The following is a 23,623-nucleotide window of genomic DNA, read 5'->3' on the forward strand; positions in this document are numbered from 1 at the left end:
CCAAGTTTAACTTTTTACCATGACACTAGAATCAGTTACTATGGATTTTTTTAATAAGAAAAAGTGGTCATGACTTCAGTTTTACAACTGATTTGAAAGAAGAATCCTCCAGCAGCCCTGCACACCTAACACCCTGGTGGGAAGTTGATTCAATCTTGACTCAGATGAAAGGGTACCACCTCCTGAATCACCAGCGCTGCCTCCTACAGTACAAAGGTGTCTCTTGGAAATTTCGTATGCAAACATTTGACTCAGCATGACCTTTCTCATCCTGAGACATTTGGCTTTGTAACAGGCACAGAAATTGCAGGCTTTGAGCAGCGGGAGGGTGTAATTTCCCAGTTTCCCTTGACTCTGCTGAGGTATTAGTCTTAATAGAGTTAATCCTTTGGCTGGTAGGTGATTTTTAAGGTCTTGAGGTTGGCAGTGATCCTTCCACATACCATGTGTAAATATAAGTCAGTGGGAGTTTTGCTGTTTACTTCATTGAGGTCAGAATTTTACCCTATATCTCTAAAGCTGTGGTGACATCTGAAATGAAAAGGAAAGAATACATTCTTCTTTTGAGTAGTGTCCCTGTGGATGCTCCACTCTAGGTATCTTTGTGTCCTTACACCTAAGATTGGAAATTTTTGGTAGCAGTGTCTGTTTGGGCCGCACATGTGCTCTCCATGTCTTGCGCCACATTCAATCACTATATAGTGCTGAGCAGCCCAACCACCCTCAATTCCTTCTCAGCTGCCCTTGGCTTGACATGAAGTCTTAGCAGAGCCTGTTCAGAGAGATTTCTCTTGGTGTTTCCTCTTAATAATTCCTTTTGTTAGTAGAAATAGCTCTTTGGTTGGTTAGTGTTAATACTCTCTCTCTTTCCTTCTTATTTCATTTCCTTAAAAAATATTATTTTTATTTTTCTCTTTCAATTGTAGAATAGTATATATTAAACTTCCCTAGTTCTTCCTGTCAGGGAATTGAACCCTAAAAAGGGTATTTCCAGCTCCCCGGGTATAAACATTGTCTTGCCTGTCAGGAAGCCATTCCTGTCAGCGACAGCCATTCCCTCTGCATTTGCTGACTCGGAGAGACACACGTGCCTCAGAAGCGCACATTTTGCTTCAAATAAAAGCAAGAATCTGAGTCATGAGCTGAAATTAAGACTATTAATGATGGAAAGCTCATTCTGACCAGCCTCTGACCCTGGTCCTGGGGACGCCACGTCCATCTGTGTTCCCTCCCCCCCCCCACCCCCCGACAACAGTCCCCATCAAGACTGACAGCAGCATCTGAGCAGCATTCTCCAATGACTTAAAAGAGGGAATCCTTAGCTTCCTCTCAGAAAGCCACAAAGAAATGGGCCACAAGCTCGCTGAGCAGGGAACTGGCTAAAAGAACTAAATCCCTGGCGTGGTCTATTACTTCGGTACCAACCATTGCATGATTAAGTACCTATGAGGCTGCCACCAGTAAGACCAAAGATCCTAAGAGGGCAGGCTCGGACAGAATGGCACTGTCTGGGGAAAGGAGAGGCAAAGACAGACCCTGCTCTCTAAAACAGCACGATGGAGTCATACAGTCAGTAAGTACCAAGTACACAGGGAATGCAAAAAGCCAGAGTACCGCCTTCTCGCTGTTCTTTGGAGCACAGAGTGCCTATGGTACTGACAACTATTTCTGCTTCAATGGCATTGATGCTGCTGCTCTCAATGGTACCAATGACTGTTCCGGTACTTTGGGAATTTTGCTTCCCTAAATACTTGCTGGTCTCAGAGATGCCTGATTCACCATTACTGGGTATCTACTTAATTGCGGAATGCATTACACCCAGGTCCCCGGGCTTACCATGCAGTATCAAGACAGGCTACTCTGCTGTCCATGATTGCTCCACCCCTTTCCAGCAATGATGAAGAGGAGGAGGGGGATGGTTTATATTCTGGGTCGGCTCATGGTTCTCCACCGCAGCAACAGGGTGCTACCCAAATAGAAATCTATACTCCTCCAAGCTACCACCACAGAGTAGATGAGATTCACATGGTTGGTATGGACCGTGTTGGGGCGCCACCCATGCCTTTTCCACCACCTCAGTGGCCATAGTGGGACCTGTGAGCTGGATATAGGCAACAATTCTCCAGGTCCTCTAGTGTCACCCAGAGAGAGAGTAAGAAAATCCCTGTCAGTTTCCATAGCCAGACTTCCTGATCCTCAAAAGGAGATCTTTGAAGAACAGGAGGAGAGACTAGACAAAGATACCACTCTGGTGACCAATATTTCTTTGTCCTCATCTGAAGAGGTGATCATGCGTCCCCCACCACCAACAGCAAATGATTTCAGGCAGTTCCAAGACCTCTTCAAATCCCACTTGAAGTTAAACAGTCACAATACAAACTGCATGAGATCCTGCAGACGTCGGCATCAGCAAAAATTGCACTCCCTATCAACGAGGCACTGCTGGACCCAGCAAAAGCTATTCGGAAAATACCGGCCACTATACTCCCGATGTGCAAAAGGGCAGACAAGAAATGTTATATGCCCTCTAGCACGTGGACTTTTTGTTTTCTCATCCTTCCCCAGATTCACTGGTCGTCTATGCTGTTAATGAAAGTGGCAGATGGTACCATGCTAAAACAACACCATGTGACAAAGACTGGAAATGACTGAATTTATTTGGATGCAAAATGTATTCCTAAGTGACCCTACAAATTAGGATCACTAACTATCAAGCCCTTATGACAAAGTAAAATCATACTTTACTCTAAATTAAGTGAGTTTATTCAATACCTTCTGTTAGATGAAAAACACCAATTTCAAGCAATTATTACTGAGGGTCAGCTCCTGGAGAGGACAGCATTGCAGGTTTCTCTATATGCTGCAGACACAGCTAAATTGCTACAGTAGTTGTCATGAGGAGAGCATCATGGCTTCATCTGTCTGGCTTTCTAAAGAAGGTGCAAGCCACAGTGGAGGACCTCCCATTTGAGGGATCAAAATTGTTCACGGACAAAACTGACAAATCCCTCTACTCATTAAAAGATGCCAGGAAATTGTTATGCTCTCTGGGTATTACACTCCTGCCCAAAAGAGAAGACCCAGTAAATACTAGATGACACAGAGATCACATTTTATTCCTCCTAACAGATATTATGAGCTCCAAAGCAAGAGACAGAGGGTACAAAAACGTAGAGCGTCTTCCCCACAATCATCAAAATCCCAGCTATCTATATCTAAACAGCAATTTTGAGATCTTGGTCAGGCCCTGAGTTACCACCCCCAGTTTCATTTGCTGCAGCAGCCAGAACATCTCCATCAGTTCGGCGACCACCTTACCCCTTTCCATCAATCTTGGAAGTGTATAACCACAGACAAGTGAGTACTAGAGATTATCACCACATGATAGTCAGTCCACTTTACCTCATCCCCACTCTCGCGTCCCGTCCCTCTTCAGGGACCTCTCTCATGAGTACCTTTTATGTGAGGAAACAAACTACCTCCTAAAACGAGGTGCTATAGAACCAGTTCTGAACCAACACAGAGGGGAGGGTTTCTATTTCAAATATTTCCTGATACAGGAAAAGAGCGGTGGTTGGAGACCCATTCTAGATCTAAGGGTGCTCAACAGATTTGTAAAAGTACATTTCAAGAAGGTTATCTTGGCAGCAATAATCACATCTCTGGACCAGGTTCCTGGCCATCGAACTACAAGATGCTTACTTTTATGTCATGATTCATCCATCCCACAGGAGGTTTCTGAGATTCATTCTGGGGAAGGATAATTTCCAATATAAAGTGCTCCCATTTGGCCTGTCATTGGCACCCAGGGTCTTCTCCAAAGTCCTCTCTGTGGTGGTGTCACACCTTTGCAACCAAGGAATCATGATATTTCCATATTTAGATAATTACCTGCTCAAAGCACTTTCCTTTGATGATGCATTGGCAACCACACAAAAGACCGTGGACCTATTTTTACAGCTGGGACTTCAACTAAATACTCAAAAATCCACTTTGACCCCAGTACAGCAACTAGAGTTCATAGGAGCCTACCTAGATACAGTGGAGGCCAAAGCTTTCCTCCCATCGCACAGATTTAACATTTTAGACAGCTTAAACTCGACAGATCAAGGCAGTCTTCAGCTCTTGGTCAGAAGCTGCCTCCAACTACTGGGGCACACGGCGGCGAGCACCTTTGTTGTACAGCAAGCGAGACTCCACATGTGTTGTCTTCAAGGATGGCTCAGAACGATATATGTTCTGAGAAGACACAATCTAAACAAACTTCTATGAATGCCCTTGACGGTCAAAAACTTTCTTGACTGGTGGGCATATCCTCACAACATGTATGTGGGGGTTCATTTCATCCAACCACCCGTTGCTAATTTTAATGTCGGATGCATTCCTGTTCGTATGGGGTAACCACTTGAACACCTACGCAGTTTAGGGCAAATGGTCCTTGTTGGAATCCATAATACCTGTCAATCTACTAGCGCTCAGAGCAGTCAGAAAATGACAGACAACATTGCATGTATGTACTACATAAAACGCCAAGGAGGGGCAAGGTCACCTTCCCTGCGAGCCAAGGCAGTGACGTTATGGAATTGGTGCATTTGTCACCAGATCAGCATCTCAGCAATTTACCTCTCAGGCATTCAGAACACGACAGCAGATATGCACAGCAGGAAATTCTCTCAAAATCACAAATGGGAAATAGATACTATGATCCTTCACAGCATATTCACACACTTGGAAACTCCAAAGATAGACCTCTTCACCACAGTCAAGAAGAAGAAATGCCCTCAGTTCTGCTCCAGAGCAGGATGGGGCTATCGCTCTCTTGAAGATGCTTTTCTCCTCAAATGGAATAGACCTCTTTTATATGCATATCCTCCAATTCTGCTAATATCCAAAGCAATATACAAAATAAAGAAAGAAAAGGTCAGAGTTATTCTTATAGCTCCAACATGGCCAAGACAGACATGATTTCCATACCTTCTTCAGCTGGTGGTGTGACCACCAGTCATTCTCCACCGTGTTCCACATCTTCTCTCTTAATATGTGGGCCAGATCCATCACCCAGACCTGAAAGTTCTCCACCTGAAAGTATGGCTCCTTGATGGTTCCAGAATGTAGAAAGGAGCTGTTCTGATGAGGTAAATGAAATTCTGTTACATAGCAGAAAAACAACTACTTGTCACACGTACATGCAGAAATAGAAGAGATTCCAAATCTGGTGTGACACAAGACAGGTTATCACTGTATGCTCTCCTTTACCAATTGTGCTAGACTACATTCTAGAATTGAAGAAATCAGGGCTATCTCTATGCTGGGTGAAAGTGCACCTCACAGCCATTAGTGCCTTCCATCAAAAGATAGATGGTCATTTGGTATTTGCTCAAGTCATAACAAAAAGATTTCTTAAAGGCATGAGTAACCTCTACCCTCTAATCAGAGATCCTGCACCACTGTGGGACCTTAATCTTTGAGCTCATGGCCACTTGCGCACTTCTACATCTCTCTACGAAAACTGCATTCCTGGTAGCCATCATGTCTGCTCCGCGAGTGGGAGAGATAGGGGCCCTAATGGCATACCCCTCCTTTACCATTTTTTTCAAGGACAGGGTCACATGACAGCTGCACCCCAAGTTCCTACCAAAAATACCTTCAGCCTTCCACATGAATTAACTTATCCACCTTCCATCATTCTTTCCCAAACTTCACTGGGATAAAAGGGAGGCAACACTGCACACACTCGACATCAGGAGAGCATTAGGATCAAAGGATCAAGCCACTCCAAAAATCTATGAGATGATTCCCCTCCAACACAGACAGATATAAGGAATCCCCAGTATCTAAACAAAGAGCTTGTCTACAGTACCGCTTAAAAGTTATGTCTCTCAAAGTTGTGCAAAAGCCACACACACCTGAGTGATGCAAGTTACCTCAGCTTAAGTCCATACTGTGCTGTGTCGGCAGGAGTCATTCTCCTGCCGACAAAGCTTCCGCCTCTCATTGAGGTGGAGTAATGCCAACGGGAGAGCGCTCTCCCATCGGCATAGCGCATCTTCACCGTCCACACTGCAGCGGCACAGCTGCATTGGTGCAAAGACTGTCTAGATGGATATCCGAATGCATAAACTATTGCTATCGCAAGCATGATCTACAACCCATGTTCAGGGCTCGAACACATTCTACAAGATCTCCAGTTCCCTAGCCTTTCTCAGCAGTCCAATCACAGAAATTTACAGACTAGCAACCTGGGCATCTGCTCACACATTTGCCATACATTATGCAGTCACTTATGACTCAGCATCTGATGCGTTATTTGGTTTGACTGCATTATCATTAGTAATGGACTCAATTCCGAAGTCCCATCCTAATAGCAGGGGCACCAATTTTTAGTCACTTTAGAGTGGAGCACCCATAAGGACACTATTCAAAGAAGAGGTTACTTGCCTTGTGCTTTAACTGCAGTTCTTTGAGATGTGTCCCTTTATGGGTGCTCCACCGCCCGCCTTCTCCCCTTCTGCTTCGGAGTTCTTCTGAGCTCTGTGGTAGAGAAGAAACTGAGGGTGGCTTGCCACATAGCACTATATAGCGATCAAACACAGTGTGAGATGGGGAGAGTACATGTGCATCCCAAACTGACATTGCTACCAATAATCTCTGATCTTCGGTGCAGGGACACAAAGACATCTAGAGTGGAGCATCCATATGGACACGCATCTCAAAGAACCGCAGTTACTGTACAAGGTGAGTAACCTCTTCTTTTGGCTATATAGAGAAAGGGAGAGATTTTACTTTCAGATTTATAAATATCTTATAAACAGTGAGTGGTATGAAAATGAGTACCTTGCATCACTTTTTCTATGTTCCTGCTGCTGAATCAGTGATATAATTTACAGGCTTTAAAAGAAAGCCATTTCCAGCCTGCCTCTTTCAAAAGGAAGGTGCCCAACAGGGGTTTATGAGAGAAGTTAGCACCATATAGCTTGTCACCTCTCTGCAGATTGCCATCTTGTGCTTCATAGACAATTGTTTGAGAACCGCTGGCCTATATAAAAGCGTCATAAGATTACAATTGTTGTAATTGTGCATTTTTTTTAATGAAACTTCTTGCTTAATGATCTTTAACAAGAGCATTTGAAATGTGTCTGATTTCATATTGAACTGGGATATCCTGTATTCTCTTTCCATCTGTTAAAATGTGTTTTATTTTTCTCAGAGTTTATCTTTCTGGCTTGGGGTGTTTATTTTAATCCATATTTTGTCTGATGAGGCATATTCTGAAAATTACTGTAATATGTTTTCATGTTCGATGGCAACCTTAGAATTTCTGAGTTCAGTTGCTTGTAGTTCACCCAAATTCAAATGTAGTTTAATTAATTTCCTGATTAAATTTTAACTTCTTTATAACCTGGCTTTTATAGCTATTCTGAGTTAACACTATTTGGAATCAATCATTCAAGCTCTTTAAAAGGAATTTCCCTTTAACTTCAGCACAGGTTCCACTTGCGGTAACTTGCAGGATTGGACTCTCAATGAGGAATGGGTATCTGAGTACACTGTGAGAGAGAAACTAATTTGGTGATCCATACTAAGTGTTCTTTTTTTAGTTATTATAACTTCTGTTAAGAAAATTCAGAACATCATAAACTGAATTTCCTCCCTACCACCCTCTATTGTATTCAACTGCTTGGTTCAAGCTTTTATCTTTACCCTTTATCCACCGTGTCTCTCTACTAGGAAAACAGTAATTTTAATATAATAGATGTAATTAATTATCTATCCAAAACACCATAGAATGAGGGTTAGTCTAGAACCAAAATTGACATGCTGGTATGAATGGCTGCTTTGTGCTGTAGTCACCTAGAATACTAATTAATTGTAAATTTAACTCCTTATACTGTTTGAGTTGGGACCATCTTTTTGATATGTGTTTGTATAATTCCTATCAGAGTGGGGCCTTGAAACTAGATAAGGCACTACTGTAATACTAATAATAATAAGAGCAATCTGTTAGAGCTGATGAATTTTTAATTTATGTTTATCTTTAGCAATACTCTTCTCTAAGAGATTATTTAGGGATTTGAGGCCAGGGAGAAATAGGTAATAGTGAGTGAAAGTATAATACAACTTGAAGTAAGATTCCATGGCATTGATTACCTCTAACCTCTAGCTTAGTTGTTTGAAATAGAAAAATTAATCCCAGAAAGTCTGATTGAAGGAATCAAATCGTTTCCTTCAGATTGTTGTAGATACCTGGTTATATTTCCTGAGTTCAGTAAGAAGGTAAAGAAAATGTCAAAAGGGGAGTTTCTCAAACATTTTTAGTACATTGTAACTTGTCATGGAATGTGTATATAATTAGCTTTGTACATCAAATTAACTGATTGTTATTTTTTGCCCCTAAAAAGTGTTAATTTGTTTCGTAGTAAATGCCGCTGACAATAAGCAGAGGGACAAGAATATGACCTGTATTAAAATTTCCATTGATCCGTAAGTACAAGAACTTCCTAGCTGCCCTTCTCTGTCGGGGAAATTGGACTTGAACTTCTTACAACAGATTATATACAATGAAATTTACCATTTTCTTATATTGTACTGAAAGTATTTACTCTTTATATTTGAAGGAGAAATTGTTCTGAAAATGTGATGAATAATTATCACCATTTTGAATTTAAAGTAACTTGCTTATCTAAACTACCCTTTAATAAATTTTGTATACAGAGCTGATAAAACCTGAAATAATCTAAACATTCAAAGTTGAGGCAAGTTAGACAGTGTACAACTTTAATAGCCCATCAGTGTAGATCACAAATGGGGTTTGAATGCCGAACCTTGAGCTCTGCAGTATAGACTTCTACCTCTTGAGCTACCAGACTATTTTAGCTGGCAACAGCATACAGCTATTTTATGTAAACCATTTACTAGGCGAGGATGCATAACACACTGAAGCAGTGAGTAGCACCATTTTATAAACAGCATAGCTAAGGATAAGAATATGGCAGGTTCTTTCTGAGAGGCATCGTAGCTGTGTGACTGGCATTTCGGATTGCCATATTAGAGATCTGGATTCTGTTCCCATTTTATCTAATCTCTCAATAGGCATTAACAGGCATTAACTTAATGATAAGAATTGTGAAGGGCACAGAATTATTAACACCAGTTAGGAGGACAAGTGAGTAAAAAAACTCACCATCTTCTGGTTTCCAGTGCGTTGCGCACGCTCATTGGATAAAGAAAATTTTTCACAGGGAATGGGAGAAGAATGAAGATGATTATCATTTTGGCTATCTCCCATCAGGAGTTTGAACTATGTGAAATGCTGAAGTAAGAAACCAAGGCAATGGGTGTATGTGTAGTCATATAGAATGTTGAGGGATTTTGGCATGCTGCCAAAAAGGAACTAGCAGGCAAATTGTAGATGGAAATGGTGATTTTTCAGCAGGTTATCACTGGGTCAGATCTCGGTGGATTTTCATGAGGCCAGCAAAAGCCATCTCCCTGACCTCAGGACTATCAGTTGGGTAGATTTCAAAGACCTGCTTTACACCAGGGAGACATTAGAGTTCTCAAAAAAAAAAAAAAAATCACAAGAATAATTTTTGTAAAGGAAAGTTTTTAGACAAATTTAATAATAATAGATGTCCTTCATATACTAGCATTTTAAACAGATGTTTCTTGATGAATAAAATTGACAAAAGGATGTGAGTAAACACAATAAAAATGGTTTTAAATTGCTAGGTACAGTCCTTGATAGTATATTCTTGATTTATATTAATTAAATCTGTGTAAAAACTTCTGTAGGTGTGTTTTGGTACAAATAAACCATTTGAATGGATGTCATTATTTGGTTTTTTGCAGTGAATCAAACATTATTAGTATCTGGAATAATGGGAAAGGAATTCCAGTTGTGGAACACAAAGTAGAAAAAGTGTATGTTCCTGCTTTAATTTTTGGACAGCTGTTAACATCTAGCAACTATGATGATGATGAGAAAAAAGTTACAGGCAAGACTCTTATTAATATGCTTTGTTTTTGGCTGGTTAAACAGTTAATTATTTTCTGAGTTTTCTTTTCTTGAGCCTTCGTGAGAGATGACTATTTGTGTACTTCCTAGTCATTATTTGCCAGTTTTTCTGTTTCTATAAAATTATCTAAAAACAAACTTTGTTTGCATGGGTTTTTTTTTGCTTTTTACACAAATACTGTTTAGAGAGAACTGTTCTCTTGCAAGTACAGCACCCATTTATATGTACTAGCAGCACCCATTTATATGTAGCTGTCCCCTTAGCATTGTCCTGACAAAGAAAATCCCTATTTAAATATGTCTTCTCTTTTGTATAATCTCAGGATTCAAAATATATTATAAAATACAAATTTTTCTTCGAGTAATTGTTCATGTCCATTCCAAGCAGGTGTGTGCGCGCCACGTGCACGCCAGCCGGAAGATTTTTCCCCTAGCAGTGTCCGTAGGGTCGGCCTGGGCTCCCCCTGGAGCAGCGCCTTCATGGAGCCCAATATTGGGCCCCACTGACCTCCCCACCCACTCAGTTCCTTCTTACTGCCCGTGATGGCTAGCTGGAACTTTGCTCGCTCTTACAGCGAGCGCCTTAGCGGTGTCTTTGTTCTTAGTGTACATAGTTCAATAGTTATTCTCTATAGTTATACTTTTTCATATAGTTAGTAGTGGTATGTTAGATAGTTCATTTCTCCTTCAGGGGTATGCCCAGGTCTCTGGGGTTTAAACTCAGTGAGTCCTGTGGAAAGTTTATCCCCAAGAGTGAACTTCACTCGTCTTGCCTGCAGTGCCTTGGTGAGACTCATGAAAAGGACAAGTGCTGCATTTGCAAGGGTTTCTGCCCAAGAACCCTTAAGGACAGAGAGCAGAGACTAAAATTCCTGCCCATGGAGGCTGCTCTGAGACCGCAATCCAACCCGGGACCAAACAACCCAGCCCCGAGCACGTCCTCTTCGGTGTGCAGCATTCCGGCGCCAACGGCGCATGAAACAGACCTGACTAAGGACTCTAAAGCCCATTGGCACCGCCACTACTCGGGCCATAGGGCGTCTGCCTCAGTTCGGCACCGTTCTTCATCTCCGGTTCCGGTAAAGAAGAAGAGGCTGGTGAGGAACCGATCACCCCCCTTGAAACCTAAGGGTCCGGTGCTGTCCACGAGTGGCTTGGGACAGACCGCCTCCGTCTCGCTTCCGCCCAGGGTTTCGTCGACTCCTGCCCCAGCCAGCTCCAGTCGAGTCTGAACCCTCGTCGGTCCCCGGACCATCTGGTGGACATACAACCACCATCGACGCTAGAGGCGTTCAAGGCGGCAACGGACCTGATGCGCCTCCCTGTGCCGTCCTCCACCCAAAGGAGAGACAAATCTCTGGCGACTGCACGGCCCCTGTTCCACTCCAGGGGTAAGCCAACCATGATGGCTTGTCGGTCTCCTTCTCCGGCACTTCCTGCACAGGCACAAGAAGCGCACCATTCCCCGGAATCGCGTCGTCATTTGTTGGCGACCCAGGGGACTGCTCCTCCGTGGTCGTCTTATTCGGAGAACTCGGAGTCGGAGGTGGACTCAGCTCGATCTAGCAGATCGCGGAGCAGAAGGTCCAGGTCCCTGCGCAGTCACCAACCATACCCGGCACTGTGGCAGCAACAGTGGCAACCACCTGCTTGATGGCCCTTCTGGACACCCTGGGCATAGAATCAGAGCCAGGGTCAAGTCCATGGTCCACGCTCCAGAATGGTGTCGGTGTCATCGGCGTCATCCGTGCCACAATCAGCGCCGGCACCGCCGATGACGGTGCCACCCTCAGGTGGAGTGGCCCCGCTGACTCACATGGTTTCAGCACCGATACCTCAGCCAGCTCCGGCACCAGCTCTCCAGGTGACGGCACCGGTGGAAGCCTCAGCTCCGTCCCTACTAACCCCAGCGGTCTTGGTCCTGCCGATTTATCTGCCCCGGCACCAGCTGCGGCGCAGAGTTCTTCATCGGTACCTGCTCCACAGCCTGAGTATCGTGTGCTGAGGGACCCTGTGGGGGCCGAAGGCAGTGAATTGGGCCCACCTTCTGTTCTCTCTTCCTCGTCCTCACCTGATGAAGCGGTCACGGGGACGTCGATGGCCCCAGCTTTGGAGGACAACCGGGTTCTTCAACAGCTTTTGAGGAGGGCCTCCCAAAGCCTGGGGATTCAGGAAGAGGAGGTGGAAGAGAATTTAGACCCTGTCATAGACATCCTGGCTCCCTCCGACCCATCCAGGGTTGCATTGCCATTTATCAAGTCGATAACCGAAACATCTAAGAACTTGTGGCAAACTCCTGCTTCTCTGGCGCCTACAGCCAAGAAATCCGAGTGCTGCTACTTTGTTCCCTCTAGAGCGTATGAACATCTTTATACCCACCCTCCTCTGGACTTCTTGGTGGTCGACATGACCAATCAGAGAGATTGTCAAGGGTTTCAATGATCCAGCCCTAAAAACAGGGATGCCGAGAAACTGGACCTGTTTGGCCGGAAGGTCTACTTGACAGGAGGTCTGAAACTTCGTGTAGCCAACCAGCAGGCCATAGTAAGCCGCTACGGGCATAACACCTGCTAGTCTATGGCTAAGTTTACAGAACTTCTGCCTCAGGAAGCTCAGGGCGAGTTCTCTGCGCTCATGGAGGAGGGGAAACTGGTCTTCCGAGCGTCTTTGCAAGCGGCCTAGGACGCGGCGGATGCGGCCTCCCGCACTTTGGCCACAGGGGTAGTTATAAGGAGAGGCTCCTGGCTACAGCTCTCTGGTCTTCCCCACGAGGTCCAGCAGACCATTCAAGACCTTCCCTTTGAGGGTGTAGCTCTCTTCTGTGAGAAGACGGATAAGAGACTTCACAGCTTGAAGGACTTGAGGTCTACCCTTCGTTCGCTGGGGCTTCATACGCCTGCTACCCAGTGCAGACGTTTGAGTATTCAACCTGCCCCTCGTCCTTGCCAACCCCAAAACCGCCAGGATGCTCCACATAGGTGGAACAGGAGTACTCGGAGGAGGCAACGCCCTCCCTCTAGACAAAGCTCTGGCCAGCCCAGGGCCCCACCGGGCTCTAGACCACCCTTTTGAGGGTACAGTCGAGGACGGCTTGCCAGTATGACCTTTGAATCCTTCCCATCTTACTTTCTCGTCCCAATCTATCCCCTTTCTACTGTGCCTGGTCTCGAATTACTTCAGACCGATGGGTGCTCCGCACGGTAGAGAGGGGATATTCCATCCAATTCTGTACCCTCCCGTCCCTCTTCAGGGACCCCTCTCACTAGAAACTTCTAATTCAAGAGGTGCAGTCCCTCCTCTCAGTAGGGGCTGGTGGAGGTTCCTCAGGAGCTAAGGGGCAAGGGGTTTCTACTCCCAGTATTTCCTCATACCAAAGGCCAAGAGGGGCCTTAGACCCATACTGGATCTGCGGCAGCTCAACAAGTACGTAAAGAAACTCCAGTTTCGCATGGTCTCACTAACCTCCGTTATCCCCTCACTGGATCCAGGAGACTGGTATGCCGCCCTTGACTTGAAGGACATGTATTTTCATATCGCAATAGTCCCACATCACAGACGCTACCTCAGATTCGTGGTGAACAGAGGCCACTACCAGTTTGCCGTCCTCCTGTTCGGACTGTCGACTGCCCCCTGAGTATTCACGAAATGCATGGCAGTCGTCACAGCGTTCCTGTGCAAGCGCCAGATACAAGTTTTTCCATACCTCGATGACTGGCTGATCAAAGGTCGCTCGAGAGCCCAGGTGGAGGCTCAGGTCGAGTTTATAAGAAGAACCTTCCTTGTCTTAGGTCTCCTCCTGAATGAGGAGAAATCTGCTCTGTCCCCGGTGCAGAGGATAGCGTTCATAGGCTTGGTCCTGGACTCTACCCAAGCCAGGGCGTACCTCCCAGAGGCCAGGTCTCGCTCACTTCAGGACATCATTACAGAGTCTCAGACGGTTCCCCATGACGTTGGCAAGAAACTTTCTAGAGCTGCTGGGACACATGACCTCCTGCACATACGTGGTGCAGCATGCCACGCTCAGGCTGCGCCCACTCCAGTCTTGGCTGGCGTCGGTGTACCGACCAGCCAGAGATGTGTTGGACAGGGTCATAACCCTGCCCCGCCTGGTACTGGACTCCCTCCTATGGTGGCTTGACCCTTGAATGGTTTGCACAGGGGTGCCTTTTGCCAGCCCTCAGCCCTCGCTCACCTTGGTGTCAGACACCTCGGATCTGAGTTGGGGGGCTCACCTAGGGGACCTCAAGACCCAAGGCCTCTGGTCTCCAGTGGACCTCGCTCTTCACATCAGTGTCAAAGAGCTGAGGGCAGTGTGTCTGGCATGCTATGCTTTCAGAACGCGCATAATGGGCAGATGTGTTTCAATCCTCACAGACAATACCTCGGCGTTGTTTTATATCAACAAACAGGAGGGTGCACGCGCCTCTCCCCTGTGCCGAGAAGCCCTTGCGCTGTGGGACTTCTGCATAGAGCACTCGATCCACCTGCAGGCTTCACCCTCCCGGGGTGCAAAACACTCTGGCAGACAGCCTCAGCCGGACCGTCAATGGCCACAAGTGGTCCCTTTGGCCAGACGTGGTGAGCTCAATCTTCCGGTTCTGGGGCTCTCCCCAGATAGACCATTCCAGGCAACAGGAAATGTCAGACATTTTGTTCCCTTGGGAGGCACAGCTCGGGGTCCATCGGGGATGCCTTCCTTCTCTCATGGGAGGGCTGCCTGCTATATGTTTTCCCACCCATTCCCCTAGTGCACAGGGTGCTTCTCAAGATCCACAGGGAGTGGGACCGAGTCATACCAATAGTGCCGGCGTGGCCGCATCAGCACTGGTTCACCTCGCTCCTGGAAATGTCCATAGCGGCCCCACTCACCTTACCGCTAGTCCCCGATCTGATCACACAGGACCAGGGCCGACTCTGGCACCCGAATCTGGAGTCACTCCACCTTATGGCCTGGATGCTCCATGGCTAAGTGCTACAGAGCTGTCTTGTTCGGACCAGGTTAGACAAGTCCTCCTAGGTAGTAGAAAGCCCTCCACCAGGGCTACGTACCTGGCCAAGTGGAAAAAAGTTTTCCATCTGGGCGGAGCAACATAGTCAGTCGCCGCTTCTCGCCTCCATACCATTTATACTGGACTACCTCCTTCACCTAAAGCATCAAGACTTGTCCCGGTCATCAATAGGGGTCCACTTGGTCGCTGTCTCTGCCTTCCATCCAGGCTCAGATGGTCTCTTGGTCTTTGCAAACCCTATGATCAGTCGTTTTCTCAAGGGTTTGGACAGGCTCTTCCCACACAAGCGTCAGCCTGTCCCTGCCTGGGACCTCAATTTAGTCCTCTCCAGGCTTACAGGCCCACCATTTGAACCTCTGGCCACCTGTTCCCTGTTATATCTCTCATTCAAGGTTGCGTTCCTCGTGGCAATTACCTCGGCTCGACGGGTTTCGGGGCTCAGGGCCCTCAAGTCTGAGCCCCCTTGCACAGTTTTTCAAAAGGATAAGGTCCAGCTCAGGCCTCATCTGGCTTTTCTCCCAAAGGTCATCTCCCATTTTCACATGACCCAGGATATCTTCCTCCCAGTGTTTTATCCCAAGCCACACTCCTCCTATAGGGAGCGCAGGCTGCACTCACTAAACATGCGTAGGGCCTTAGCCTTTTACATAGAGAGAACTAAATCGTTCCGGAAGTCCGTCCAACTCTTTGTAGCTGTGGCGGACAGAATGAAGTGCCTCCCTGTATCCTGTCAATGTATATCGTCATGGATAGCGTCCTGCATTAGGGAATGCTATACTATGGCAAAGGAGCCCGCTCAGCAGATAACCGCTCACTTTACCAGGGCCCAGGCCTCCTCTGCAGCGTTCTTGGCACAAGTCCCTATTCAGGAAATTTGCAGAGCAGCCACGTGGTCCTCGATACATACATTTACATCTCACTATGCAATTTATACAACAGTCCAGGGATGATGCAGCTTTTGGGCAAGCCGTGCTCTTTTCTGTGGATAACTCCGACCCCGCCTCCTGAGCTCTAGCTTGTGAATCACCTGCTTGGAATGGACATGAACAATCACTTGAAGAAGAATAAAACGGTTACTCACTTTCTCGTAACTGTTGTTCTTCGAGATGTGTTGTTCATGTCCATGCCAATACCCACCCTCCTACCCCTCTGTCGGAATAGTCGGCAAGAAGGAACTGAGGTGAAGGTGCCACTCCAGGGGGCACTCACGCTGACCCTACGGACCCTGCTAGGGGAAAAAATCTTCCGGCTGGCGTGCACGCGGCGCGCACACACCTGCTTGGAATGGACATGAACAACACATCTCGAAGATCAACAGTTACGAAAAAGTGAGTAACCGTTTTTTTACATGTAATACATCATATAAGGTTAATCTAAAATAGTAGTTTATATGCACATACAAATATTAAAAATGTTAAACTGGCAAAATGGAAGGAAAAGTTTAGTGGACTAAATGATGCAGACAGGTCCCGATTCAGTACTTAAACACATAATAAATCCTGATTTAGGTCACAAATGAAAGTAAGTTTTGTTTCTTTCTAGTGCATCTGTTTGTGCCACTAAAGTATAATAATTTGGCATGGTTGCATGGGATTTTGCCAGGAGTTGCCCGTGGAGTTAGTGCATCCATGGGAATTCCAGGACTGCACCCCTTTACCTCTTCTGCAAAGCTGCCCCCCATGGATTAGTAACATTTAGTCCCAGGTTGATACCCAGTCAGATTGTAAAATGAAAATTGTGTGTGCAACTTCCTTGTGAACTTCCAGGGCAAAAAGTTATTAAATTAGGTCCCAGTCCTTCACTGATGTCTGTTAGCATGGTCCCTTGCACCTGGTAGAAGTCCCTGATAAGGGAATATTTTATTTCATTGAAGTAATTTGTAATATGATACAGGTAATTTCTGCTTTTAAAAACTTACCACATTTAATTGTTGTTCCAGGTGGTCGTAATGGTTATGGTGCAAAACTTTGTAATATATTCAGTACAAAATTTACAGTTGAAACTGCTTGCAAAGAATACAAACACAGTTTCAAACAGGTATGCAGGTGTTTTTGATCTTTCTCTTCTACATTTTTGTAATTAGAAACTTAATTTTTAACACATTTTCTGAGCTCCATAAAATAAATTATTGAAAATCCAGCAGTAACAATTATGTAGGCAACAAGGTTAATTGAGTAAAATTACTGTTGGTACTCGTTAGAGTTGAAGAATTTTTCTCGAGTAAGAATTTTATATTTGTTCTTGATAATCTTACTAATATGTTAAAATAGATAGGAACTGCAGTAGTCTGAGAATCCTAGTAGTTTCTTAAAGATTGTCCTGCTCCTTATATAAAAATCTAAATAAAACAAAACCTTGTACAATCATATATTAAACAGTTTTTTTTCTGTGTATGTTTCTTATTAATATCCTTAACCCTAATGGACCAGCAACCACTTCGTAAAATACACCAACCTGTCTAGTCCATTGTCGACATTCTCAGCACACAGACCAAGGATTGAATGGGCATGTAAATTGATCTACCTTCTCACTCTTAGAGGTGGTCACTTTGATATAGGTTTGAGGCACTTTGGTTAGGGGTATTCTGTTTGGAATCTTGCTGTTTTTACTATGTCTCTTTGGTGGATAAATCTTTAGTTTCCAACTATTTCATATAGCACTGTAATGAGCAGTAAATGATTTGTAAAAAGCTGTTGTTTACCAGGCTTTTTAATTTTTTTATATTTTCTGCAGAACTGCTAAAAATCATATTAACGATGGCATGAATGTAGATTTCTGTAGAGTTTGTTTTAAAATTTTTCACAGTTTAGCATTGGGCATTTTCAAGAAATTGGGCATTTTCAAGAAAAATTATGTAAGAAAAAAGTTTGCACAAGTGAGCTGTTTTGTTTCGTGTTTACTCACCCCACCCCCCAGCAGAGAACATAGACAATCAGCCAGACGCTTGGTTTTTCTTGTTCACTTAGATGTCATGATCTTCCTGCATAATTTCCCTTCCACAAAGCCCTTGAGCCTATCACCATATTAATACTCGTGCAGAAACATGGGAAAACAGTTGATTCTGTGTTTACTGTGTTAGCAGAGAAATCTGTAAGGTCAAATATGCAAATTTTTTATGCTACAGTTTAGTGCTAAGTTAGAATAACTGGAATCTGAGAAAAGGGGTTTTTTAGTTATGTTTTTTTCTTTTTTTTGTTTTGTTGTAAACTAGAGACGATTGTAATTAACATCTAAAATTTGTTTCCAAAGACTTGGCTGAACAATATGATGAAGACTTCTGATCCCAAGATTAAGCATTTTGAAGGCGATGACTTCACATGCATCACATTCCAACCAGATCTTTCTAAATTTAAGATGGAAAAGCTTGACAAGGATATTATGGCCCTCATGACAAGAAGAGCTTATGATTTGGCTGGGTCATGCAAAGGGGTCAAAGTTATGTTTAATGGGAAGAAACTACCTGTAAGAATTCTATTTAAAATACTTTATAAATTGCATAGGTAAGTAGGAGGACAGTAATTGCTTATGTTTTTGAACCCATAGGTAAATGGATTCCGGAGTTACGTAGATCTTTACGTAAAGGACAAGTTGGATGAAACTGGAGTTGCGCTCAAAGTTATTCATGAACTTGTGAATGAACGATGGGATGTGTGTCTCACTTTAAGTGAAAAAGGGTTTCAGCAAATCAGCTTTGTAAATAGCATAGCTACCACAAAGGTGAGTAGTTTTATGTATATTTTAAATGAGTGAAATGTAAGGGATAAAAAATGTACACTAAAGTTATGCCTACTTAGTTATTTTATAAATAAATCTTTTTTATACAAAAAATTAAAATGGGTGAATTAATCCTATTACATGAAATATAATAGTCTGCCAAGACAATTGAGTGCAATCAAAATCTCTTCATGGCAGAACTGTATTTCTAAATAAATTTTTTTGATTTATTTTAAAATACTAGTAGTCATTTGCAGTGATGCAAATAACTTATGAATACACCTGATGATATTGGGTAAGGATGTGAAATGAACTGCAACTATTGTTTAGCATTCACAGCATTTTTATATTTACCTTTAAAACACATACTGCAATAAAATATTACTGATACTAGTTTGGAAATTAAATTATGTACAAAAAGTAACCTGCCAAGTGGTGAAAAAAATGGGCTTGAGTCCCTCCCCTCCTTCTCTTTCTGCACCTTTTTCTTACTTTCCTATTACTTCTTTCTGAGATATAAAGCAGGCCTAAAATGCTGGGGTTATTTTTTCCCCTGCTTGTGTTTTTACATGAGATATCCAGTTGTTGTCTACACTGTAAGGCTCAATGTTGACTAAAGAAGTCACACACTGATAAGAGCCAAATCAACGGCCATGGCCAAGAAGCAGTCTGCTCACCTCACAACAGTGCAAAATTCACATTAGGCCACCTTTGTACTTCCCCTGGTCCTGGGATCACCCTGCACCAGGCCAGTTGTCTGGCACAAATTAAAACAACCTTAACTTGTACCAGCTACATATGGCTTCCAGGGATCACCAAGTTGCAAGAATATCCTGGCGATATCCACTGCACAAGTTGCAGGGGGTGAGTGATGTAAGAGCTGCTACAGCAGTTCTTATTCAATTCAAGAATCACGTAAGGAAGGGAAAATTCTCTGGAGACTGTTTAAACCATTTTTAGGGAAGCTTAGCTATGAGTGTCCCTGAAAGGTGAACTATTGAGAAGGAAATGGATTTTTAATAAGACAGTTTAAAACTCTTTAATCAGGTCTATGCTAGGTAACTGTACAAAAAATATTAATACTAATTCTACCAGTGCCCTGCTGCCACTGGTTCAGCAGTACCAGTGGTAGCACATAGTAAGAGCACTATTGTAGTCAAGGCTCCAGTGAAATCAGTGGTAGTACTGGGGGGAGCATAAGTGTAGACATGTTTCTGGTGGCTTTTGTCATTTTTACTACACAGTTCATACCAGTGATGTCTTCAGTGCAGTTGAATGAGTGACAGAATGGTGGGAATATTTTGCTAAAAATCCATAATACAGACACGGTTATTTTAAAAAAAACATCTATTTAATATTAATTCCTAACTAATGCTTGTCAAAATGGGGGGAAAACAGACTTGACATTCTTGGTATTTCTGAAATAATAATGAAAAAACCCAAGTAGAACCCCTGTATTAATTCAGGCCTTTTTTGTACAACATAGAGGCAAAAAAAGTGTGCAAATCCCATTTTTAAAAGTCTGTCACAGGTTACCTTTTAATATTAAGTTTGTGAAAAAAGTTAAGAATCAAGGGGAAAGCATATCTACAGCTGATTTCACATACAGAATATGAATAAGTGTCTCTGATAGAAAGTTATTACATATATTATTTATCTGGGGGGGGGGAAAGAGCAATTGTTCAATCTTAAGTAAATATATCACTTTACTGAAAGAGACTTGAGAATGACTCCTTTGGTCCAGTTTTCATCTATCATGCACATACACGTGTGTACTATCAGAAATTCTTTATGAAAATTCATAGAAAAAAGTACTGTGTATTCTTCAAAGGTAAGTGTTGTAATTTCTAGTTTCTCCCACTCTTGGATCCATGCCTTATGTATGTGACTGGATGTGGAGTGTTCGGAGCCGGTAATCCACCTCACCAGCAATTGATGTGCAACTACCCACTGATGAGACATAATGGCTAGTAACTAACTGCGTCAACTGCCTGTTCCCTTTAATCTGCTAACAGGTGAGGAGCTCATTTCAGCTGTTTTTTGGTTGTATATCGCTCTGTTTGCCAAAATCCTTTCATTTTCTGTTTCTAGATACGTTTCAGCCAGTGGTAATTCTTTTCCCTACTTTCTTTTTAAAAAAAAACCTGTCAGTTAAAAATAAGTTTTCTTCAGGTAGCATGTTGAGGTACCAATCCCTGTTTTTTGTAAATTTGTTGTCGTGTCTATAATGGTCAGGTCCCTGTGCATTCACAGTTCTTCAGAATCTACCACTTGCTACAGAATTCTACTTGGGAATCTTAAGATTTCATTTAAAAGAATGTTTCTAGCTATTTTGGTTATGTAGCTAACCTTCCAAACATGAAACACTTGTAAACTTATTAAATGTTGTCTTCCTGATTTCTCAAACAGCTTCAATAATAGCTGTAATAGAAGTATAAACTGTATTAATCAGCTCAGTTGTTAGCTCTGAAGTCAAATGATGATTTTAAATATGTTAATGTTTCACTACTGATCATTTTAGCAGAAACATTCTAATAAAGATGCTGTGAATTTAAGGGAGGGTGCAGGGACTCTTCTGTGTGCTGTTAAGATTTGTTGGTGTTGGTAGTGAGAAATTCAAGGCCCTCCCAGAATTTAAAATAACATGTTAACCCCATCCACAAGAGAGGAGGAGGAGGAGATGAATTGCATCTTCCACAGCTTCTTAGATCATCAAAGTCTCAGTTGTTATCCAACCAATGGCCCAGACCTTGCATATTGAAAATTAGAAATTGGTGACAGTTTAAAATAAATTGAATTTAATATTAATAGAAAAATAAACACCACAAGGGATCCTGTAACAATTCTATTTATAAATCTAAGTCATAGAAAACCTCCACTTTGCAATTCATTTATATAAGTTATAGAAATTTCAGTTAGCCACGCAAATTGTTGGCCTTTCCTTAGAATTTAGGTCTAGTTTGCCACAAAATACTGGGTATTGTGGCTGCTAATGGTACTTTTAGGCCATGTCTACATATTCGGTGGTGTTGTAGCTACAGCACTACAGCTATGCTGCTGTAGTGCTATAGTGTAGATACTTCCTACAGCAACAAAAGGCGGTTTCCATTGCTCTAGGTAATCTAACTCTGAGTGGCGGTAGCAAGGTTGACGGAAGAATCTTCCATCAACATAGCCATGTCTACGCCAGGGGTTAGATCAGGGGTTGGTACTCAGGGCCATAGCTATGTTGACCTAACTTTTAAATGTAGACCGGGCCACAGTGTAGGAACTGACCAGTTACCATTTTATTAGACACATCCCTGCAGCCTTGAGTGTCCAAGAGTGGGGTTAAATTATAACACTTACCTTTCGGGAAAAGAAAATTATGTGCTTGTAATTATCTTTCTCAGAAGGTGGTAGTTATAATAGTTACCCCTCCACATCCCCTCAGAGTTGCAAGATAGAGCTAGCTTTTCAGTCTTGTGAACTTTCATTAAAGTGTACTGACAGTTGGGGCAGTTACAGGCTGTAAGTTATTGCGTAAGTATGCCACCTACTGGTGAGATGGCTTAAAGGTTTAAAGGCTCCTAACTTCGAGCTCTCAACATCCCTCACTCAATTATGCACACTAGGAATGGACCCAAGAGTGGGGAACTATTATAACTATTATCTTCTGAGACCAAGAATTTCAGGTAAGTAGTTATAATTTTTTGATATATCAACAACTACAATTTTTACAAAATATTAAAAGTGGTAAAAACAGATTTTTATAACCTAGCTATAAATGTTTGAAATAGGATTTATAATAGAGATATTGACACAGTCTGAACTATAGTGATGTGGTGAGTAAAACTGTAACAAAACTAGTTAAATACTTTTTGAAAAAAAATTGTTCTGCCAATGTTTTATGGACATTTTGACTATAGAGGTCAGTAGACATTTGTCATAAATAGTTCTTTTTACAGACTGAAAAATGTATTATGGTTTTCTTTCCTTAAAATATCAGGGCACAAATTTAAATTTCAGTAAATTGAACTATCCTGCATTGTTAGAGAGGTAGTACTTTCTTACTGTGAATAAAACTGGAGTCTAGTGTTTTAGAAAGTAACAAATAATGGATAGATTTTTTTTTTTAAAAAATCACTATTTTTACTTTTTGAAAAGTATGGTTGGTTCATGTTACTAGTTAAGTTGAGAGGCTGAATGGATGCAGCAATCTGCCTGACTTGGCCAGATGGCAGGATTGGAGCCTTAGGGTATGTCTGCACTTCAACTTGAGGGTGTGATTCCCAGCTTTAGGAGACATATTCGCACTAGTTCTCATTGAACTAGCATGTATGTAAATAGAATGTAACTGAGATAGCACGAACAGTGGGAAAGGTTAGACACCCAGTGTGCATGCTATTCTGAGACACTACTTATGTACTTGGGATGGCTTGCCCCTCCTACTGCTCAGACTGACTCAGCTACATTCTGTTTTTAGTATGCTAGCTCTGACTGGTAGCGTGAGTATGTCTGCTCAAGCTGGGAATCATACCTCCATCTTCAAGTGTAGGCATAGTCTTAGAGTAAATGTTCCCATTACTCTTCTCTTTTACAGAATCGTGTCAAATAGAGTACACATTTCAAATTTCTGTGTTCCTACTTCTCCTGAGATAAATTATCATATCAAATGAAAGGGGAACTAGATGGCCCAGAGGATTGGTAATGTATATCGATTCCTTGACATCTAGGTTGCCAGCCCAGTTTGATAATGACCAAAAGTCATTATCGTCTTATGGCTGTTTTATGACCTCTCTGTTTTATGACTTTTATGAGTCTCTGTTGAGTGAGTTTGGTGGCCTCAGTTCAGTTCAGGTGTTCATATCAAAAGGTCCAGACTGAGTAGTGGAACTAATTGAAA

At 42.9% G+C, this 23,623-nt stretch overlaps 1 protein-coding gene across 7 annotated transcripts in view; it reads left to right on the plus strand.

Moving 5' to 3' along the window:
- Positions 1 to 23,623, plus strand: part of TOP2B (DNA topoisomerase II beta) — a 129,519-nt gene that overhangs the window by 45,366 nt on the left and 60,530 nt on the right. For 6 of the 7 annotated variants that reach the window (XM_073333463.2, XM_073333460.2, XM_073333461.2 and 3 more), the window contains 5 exons: positions 8,418 to 8,481; positions 9,850 to 9,995; positions 16,964 to 17,061; positions 18,274 to 18,486; positions 18,568 to 18,741. In XM_073333463.2, coding sequence (XP_073189564.1) covers positions 8,418 to 8,481; positions 9,850 to 9,995; positions 16,964 to 17,061; positions 18,274 to 18,486; positions 18,568 to 18,741 — 695 coding nt within the window. Of the gene's footprint in view, positions 1 to 8,417; positions 8,482 to 9,849; positions 9,996 to 16,963; positions 17,062 to 18,273; positions 18,487 to 18,567; positions 18,742 to 23,623 lie in introns of those variants that run through there. The other variant, XM_073333464.1, reaches the window with a different exon arrangement.

Source organism: Lepidochelys kempii, chromosome 2 (assembly GCF_965140285.1).
Source record: "Lepidochelys kempii isolate rLepKem1 chromosome 2, rLepKem1.hap1, whole genome shotgun sequence".
NCBI classification, from domain to species: domain Eukaryota; kingdom Metazoa; phylum Chordata; order Testudines; family Cheloniidae; genus Lepidochelys; species Lepidochelys kempii.